This window comes from Carlito syrichta, unplaced genomic scaffold, assembly GCF_000164805.1.
Source record: "Carlito syrichta isolate Samal-C Ts95f unplaced genomic scaffold, Tarsius_syrichta-2.0.1 Scaffold315800, whole genome shotgun sequence".
NCBI lineage: Eukaryota > Metazoa > Chordata > Mammalia > Primates > Tarsiidae > Carlito > Carlito syrichta.
This window is the reverse complement of record NW_007259896.1, coordinates 332,375-339,251: the sequence shown is the minus strand read 5'-3', so window position 1 is coordinate 339,251 and position 6,877 is coordinate 332,375. Positions and strand designations below refer to the sequence as shown.

Here is a 6,877-nt window from a genome sequence, read left to right as displayed (position 1 = left end):
GCCTGGGGCGGGGGGCGGACGGCGGCGTGGGTGGGGCTTTTTGGAGGCGCGACGGCGGCGTCGGGAACGAGCTGGGCACGACTTGGGAAGGGAAGCTTCAGCGGCCGCTGGGTCGTCCGGGTCGTCAGCCTTGCGCGAGCCGCGAGCCCGTGGCCTCGGCCGCCCAGTGCTTACCTGCTCACACCCCGCGCAGCTTGGGAGGCGGGAGCGTGAGGCGCACCACGTCCTGGGGTCCCCGCGGCCTGGGGGTCGGGCCCGGAGCGGGTGTGCGCACTCCCCCCGTGTCACTTGCACCGATCAGGCGAGAGTTAGGGGTGCGTGCTACTCTTGCTTAGTCTCGGCTTTCAAAAGTTTCTGGTAACTCAGGCCAAAATGGTGCCTCCTTTATGTGTTTACAAGGTTCGAACAGCGAGAGCATATACTTTTTTTTTTTGTTTTGAGTTGGAGTCTCACTCTTGTCGCCCAGGCTGGACTGCAGTAGCACGGTCACAGCCACCCCAGCGTCGACCTGCTGGGCTCAGGAGATCTTTCCACTTCAGCTTTCCATGTAACTGGAACTACAGGCATACGCCAGCCACCACACCCGGCTAATTGTTTGGTTTATTGTAGAGATCAGGTCTCAGTAAGTTGCCCATACTGGTCTCGAACCCCTGGGCTCAGGCAATCCTCTTACCTTGACCTCCCAAAGTGCTGGAATTACAGGCTTGTGCCACCACGCCTGGCCTCTTTTTTCTTTTTTTTGAGTTGGAGTCTCTCTATGTTGCCCAGGCTGGAATATAGTGGCACGCTCACGGCCACTGCAGCCTGAACCTTCTGGACTTCGGCGGTTACTACCATGCCTGGCTACATTTTGATTTATTGTAGAAGATGAGGTCTCGCCTTGTTGCCCAGGCTGGTCTTGAACCCCTGCACTGAGGCAGTCCTCTGGCCTCCCAAAGTGCTGGGATTATAGGCATGAGCCACCGTGGCAGTCCTGCAAATTAGTCAACTTTCTGTTGGTTGACTTTAAGCCTATTTCTAGTTCACTCCAGTGGAATTTCCTTGTATGTTCGCAACTGGCAGAGTTTTCACTTTCCTAATACTGAGAGTGGGTGAAAAAAATCTGAAGCTGGTTGCCTTCAGATGTCCTTAAGAACAAGTGAAATGATCTTTTCTAAATTGTCCCTTTTTTTACAATACAGCTGAAAGTTGCAGACTATCCAGGATTTGCCTCAGACACCACTCTGACGAGCGTTCTGTACTTTGTTCTTTTATTCTGATTATTAACTCATAAAGACAGTCTTTCATAATGAGGTAAATTCTCATTAGCAACCAGGAACAGAGTTTGGGAAGATGTAACTTCACATCAGTGGTCGTGAATGAGTTAACTTCGATACCCTTGGAGTGGGCAGTTTTAAGCAGCTAGTAAACAGTTTTCATCACGGGACCCTAGTTTGAGCAGTCACTGTCCTTGAGTCGTCCTCTATTTTCTCATGATGCCTTGTATCTCTTCTGTGAAGTACCTATAGTTTTTTTTGTTTTTGTTTTTTTGAGTTGGAGTCTCACTCTGTCGCCCAGACTGGAGCACAGTGGCACACTCCCGGCCACCACAGCCTCCACCTGCTGGGCTCCGGTGATCCTTCCGCCTCAGCCTTCCAAGTAGCTGGAACTACAGGCGTACGCTACCACGCCCGGCTAATTTTTTTGGTTTATTGTAGAGATGAGGTCTCACCAAGTTGCCCAGGCGGGTCTTGAACCCTCAGGCTCAGGCAGTTCACTCACCTCGGCCTCCCAAAGTGCTGGGATTACAGACTGAGCCACCGAACCTGGCCAAACCTGTAGTTTTATCACTGCAGAGAGCTGAAGACATCCGCTGGAAGGTGGGATGCTCCTGTATTGGTGGAACTGAATAATTTATCAAATCAGCATTTGAAGTGTGATCTTAGTCAAGTTATTTAACTTTATAGACCTGTTTCCCCATATACTAATTGGGCATAATAAAACAAAACCTACCTCATATGATTGTTGGTGTGGATAATGAAAGAGAACATACATATGTATATTTATAATGGATAAGGGCTGGCTTATAGTAACTACTTGGTGAAAGCTATATCTTGTTATTTTTAAAAATTTAGTAAGGTACATTGGATCTTGCTTTGGTGCCCACGCTGGTCTCTTAACTCCTGGCCTCAAATGTTTCTTCTGCCTTCACCTTCCAAAGTGCTGGCATTACAGGCATGAGCCACCGTGCCTGGCCATATCTTATTACTTTTCTTAGGCATGAGGTAAAGAAATCATTGGTCTCATTTCAGATTTTTGCTTGTTTGTTTGTTTTTGAGGCGGGTCTCACTCAGGCTGGAGTGCAGTGGCACCCTCATGGCCCAGCCCAGCCTCGACCTCTTAGGTGCAAGCCATGCTATTGCTGGGCGTACAGATGCATGCCACCGTGCCTGGCTAATTTTTTTTTAACTTTTTTACTTTAAAGATGTGGGGTACAATTCAGGGTTAGGTATACAAATGTTAATTATGCAGGTGCCCTTGTTGATGAGGTATGGGCCCCTCCCCCACAGTTTCCCTCAACTGCCAATTCCTTTCTTACAGTATTTTGGTAACTATTCAAGATCTGCTTATGAGTGACAACATATGGTACTCTGCTTTTTGTTTCTGTGTTAATTTTTTTTTTTATTTAAAAAGTTTTGTAGAGATGAGGTCTTGCTATGTTGTCTAGACTAGTCTCCAGTTCTTGGACTCAAGCAATTCTCTTACCTTGGCGCCTCCCAAAGTGCTGGGATTTCAGTGAGCCACTGCACCTGGTCCCTCTATATTATTATTATTTTTTTTTTCTAGCGATGAGGTCTCTCCAAGTTGTACAGGCTGGTCTTGAACCCCTGGACTCAGGTAGTCCTCTCACCTTGGCTTCCCAAGGTGCTGGGATTACAAGTTTGAGCCACTGTGCCCCACCCATATTATTTTTAATTGTTTTTTTCTTGAATGGTTTTGTCACTGTTGGTTGACTGTGGATAAAGAATGCCAACCGTATGGGTTAGCTTAATTTGTTTTTGTAAAATAGTCCTATAGATTTTTGCATAAGGGCAGTAAGTAATTTTAAGGTATCTTGAACTTTTTTTTTTTGAGTTGGAGTCTCACTCTGTTGCCCAGGCTGGAGTGCAGTGGCATGTTCATGGCCAAGGCAGCCTCTACCTGCTGGGCTCAGGCAGTCCTTCCATCTCAGCCTTTCAAGTAACTGGAACTATAGGCATGCGCCACCGCAACCGGCTAATTTTTTGATTTATTGTAGAGATGAATTCTCACCAAGTTGCCTAGGCTGGTCTTGAACCCATGGGCTCAGGCAGTCCTCTCACTTTGGCCTCCCAAAGTGCTGGGATTATAGGCATGAGCCACTGTGCCCGGCCTTGTATGTCTGTATTCTATACCAAGTTTTTTTTTGTTTGTTTGTTTGTTTTTTGAGTTGGCGTCTCACTGTGTTGCCCAGACTGGAGTGCAGTGGCCGCTCCCGGCCACCCCAGCCTCAACCTGCTGGGTTCTGGCGATCCTTCCATCTCAGCCTTCCAAGTAGCTGGAACTACAGGTGCGTGCTACTACACCCAGCTAATTTTTTGATATATTGCAGAGATGAGGTCTTGCCGAGTTGCCCAGGCGGGTCTCAAACCCGCAGGCTCAGGCAATCCACTCGCCTCAGCCTCCCAAAGTGCTGGGATTACAGACTGAGCCACCAAGCCCGGCCCAGAAATTAGTTTTTACAGATAATGTAAAAGAGGAATGGAAATAAAAAGGAAAGGGGATTTGTCTGGTAATGAAGAGGTGGGATGTTTCCTTATGTTATAAATATCAAAAACATCGAAGGTATAGAGAATTATTCTTTCAAAGATCTTTTCTAGTAACTGGCACTTGTTCTTAAGTAATTAGTGGCCAGGCTGGGTGACTCACACCTGTAATTCCAGTGCTTTGGAATGCCAAGGCGGGGGGATTGCTTGAGGTTAGGAGTTTGAAATCAGCCTGGACAACATAGTCAGACCCTGTGTCTTTTTTTTTTTTTTTTTTGAGTTGGAGTCTCTCTGTCACCCAGACTGGAGTGCAGTGTCACGTTCCCGGCCACCGCAGCCTCGACCTGCTGGGCTCCAGCGATCTATCCACCTCAGCCTTCCAAGTAGCCAGAACTACAGGCGCGTACTACCACGTCCAGCTAATTTTTTTTTTTTTTTTTTTTTTTTGATTTATCGTAGAGACAGTTCTCGCCATGTTGCCCAGGTGGGTCTCAGACCCGCAGGCTTAGGTAATACACTCAGCCTCCCAAAGTGCTGAGATTACAGGCTGAGCCACTGAGCCCAGCCAGACCCTATTTTTATTAAAAAAAAAATTAAAAAGATAGCTGGGCATGATGGTATGTGCCTGTAGTCCCAGCTACTCTGGAGACTGAGATGGAAGGAGCCCGGGAACCCAGGTCAAGTCTGCACTCTAGCCTGGTTGGTAGATTGAGACTCCACCTTCTGAAAAAGAAAGTAATTAGTATGTGTTTGCCCACCTCAGTAGCTCATGCCTATAATCCCAGCACTTTGTGAGGTCAGGGTGAGAGGATTGTCTGAGCCCATGGGCTCAAGACCAGCCTGGGCAACTTTGCGAAAACCTCGTCTCTACAATAAATAAAAAACTTAGCTGGGCTTGGTGGCGCCTGCCTGTAAGTCCAGCTACTTGGAAGGCTGAGGTGGAAGGATTGCCTGAGCCCAGCAGGTCAAGGCTGTGGTGGCGGTGAGTGTGCCACTGCATTCCAGCTTGGGCGACAGAGTGAGAGACTCCAACTGAAAAAAAAAAATGTAGAGCCGGGCTCAGTGGCTCAGCCTATAATCCCACGCCTTTGGGAGGCTGAGGTGAGTGGATTGCCTCAGCCCGCGGGTTCGAGACCCGCCTGGGCAGCAAGACCTCATCTCTACAATAAATCAAAAAGTCAGTCAGGCGTGGTAGCGCATGACTGTAATTCCGGCTACTTGAAAGGCTGAGGTGGAAGGATCGCCTGAGCCCAGCAGGTGGAGGCTACAGTGGCCGTGAGTGTGCCACTCACTGCCCTCCAGCCTAGGCAATGGAGTGAGACTCTAACTCCAAAAAAAAAAAAAAAAAAATCTTTGAATAGTCAATAAAAAATATATCAAAGTTAAAAGTTACTAAAAACAAAGTGACCCTGTCAGCCATTTCCTAAAGCTACCCAATTCTCCCTAGCAGCAAAGTACTGTTTTAAACTTTTTCTGTGAATACAATCTTTAAAAAATGTTTTCTTCTTAAAAGGAATCCAGAACACTTGCTGAAATTGCCAAAGCAGAACTGGATGGCACCATTTTGAAGAGCAGACCTCTCCGAATTCGCTTTGCTACACATGGAGCTGCCCTAACTGTTAAGAACCTTTCTCCGGTTGTTTCCAATGAGCTTCTAGAGCAAGCGTTTTCCCAGTTTGGTCCCGTCGAGAAAGCCGTAGTGGTTGTGGATGATCGTGGGAGAGCTACAGGAAAAGGTTTTGTAGAATTTGCAGCAAAACCTCCTGCACGAAAGGCTCTGGAAAGATGTGGTGATGGGGCATTCTTGCTAACAACGTAAGTTTTAAATATCTTTTCCTTCTATCCAGTTATGTACAGGCTTCTTTCTGTTGGAATTCGGCCTTTCTTTGCAGTTTATGTTGGCATATGGTAAGTAGGTGTTAAGTGATTGTTCAGTGAATATAAATCAGGACTTTTTGTCTATTAGGAGGAGTCATACTTCCTTTCAGCTTCAGTGTATTGATTCGTAATTGAATCTCAGCAGTGTTTTGTATTATGATTTTCATTCAACTTGCCGAGCATCTATATACAAGGCAAAGTCTTATAAACTTTGTGTAGTACTTTAGAAATCGTAATAAACTTTATTAGAGGTATAAATTACATACATTATAAAGCACCTTGGGAGATGGGCGCAATGACACCAACTTTTAGTTCGAGCTACATGGGAGGCTGAGGCAGGAGGATTGCTTGATTTCAGGAGTTCAAGCATTTGTTGCGATATGATTCTGCCTGTGAATAGTCTCTGCACTCCAGCCTGGGCAACGTAGTCAGACCTTGTCTCTATTTATTTATTTATAAATATATATTTTTTGAGTTAGAGTCTCATTCTATCGCTCAGGCTGGAGTGCAATGACACGCTCACGGCCACCACAGCCGCAACCTGCTGGGCTCAGGTGCTCTTTCCACCTTAGCCTTCCAAGTAGCTGAAACCACAGGCATGCGCCACCATGCCTGGCTGATTTTTTGATTTATTGTGTAGACAAGGTCTAACCTTGTTGCCCAGGCTGGTCTTGAATCCATGGGGTCAGGCAATCCTCTCGCTTCGCAAAGTGCTGGGATTATAGGGATGAGCCACTGCGCCCAGCTGGATCTTAACATTTTATTTTCATTTATTTAGTTTTCAGTTCTTAGTGGTACATGCATGGGTTTGTTACATAGATACTGTGTGCTGGTGAGATTTGGGCTTGTATTGAGCCTGTCACCCAGGGTGGTGAGTGTAGTACCCAGTGGTTGTTGATCTCTTTCTCTTTTTTTTTGAGTTGGCATCTCATTCCTTTTCTCAGGCTGGAGTGCAGTGGCACACACGCTCACGGTCACCCCAGTGTCAACTTGCTGGGCTCCAGTGATCCTTCCACCTCAGCCTTCTGAGTAGCCGGAACTACAGACACATGCTATCAGGCCTGGCTATTTTTTTATTTTATTGTGGAGACAGGATCTTGCCAAGTTGCTCGGGCTGGTCTCGAACCTGTGGGCTCAGGCAATCCACTCGTCTCAGCCTCCCAAAGTGCTGGAATTACAGGCTGAGCCACCGAGCCAGGCATGTTATCTCTTTTTTTTTTTTTTTTTTTTTTTTT

General features: G+C 46.8%; 1 protein-coding gene across 1 annotated transcript in view; it reads left to right on the top strand.

Moving 5' to 3' along the window:
• Positions 1-6,877, top strand: part of LOC103275850 (paraspeckle component 1) — a 78,489-nt gene that overhangs the window by 1,091 nt on the left and 70,521 nt on the right. Inside the window, exon 2 of the mRNA XM_021706564.1 lies at positions 5,278-5,579. Coding sequence (XP_021562239.1) covers positions 5,278-5,579 — 302 coding nt within the window. The remainder of the gene's footprint in view (positions 1-5,277; positions 5,580-6,877) is intronic.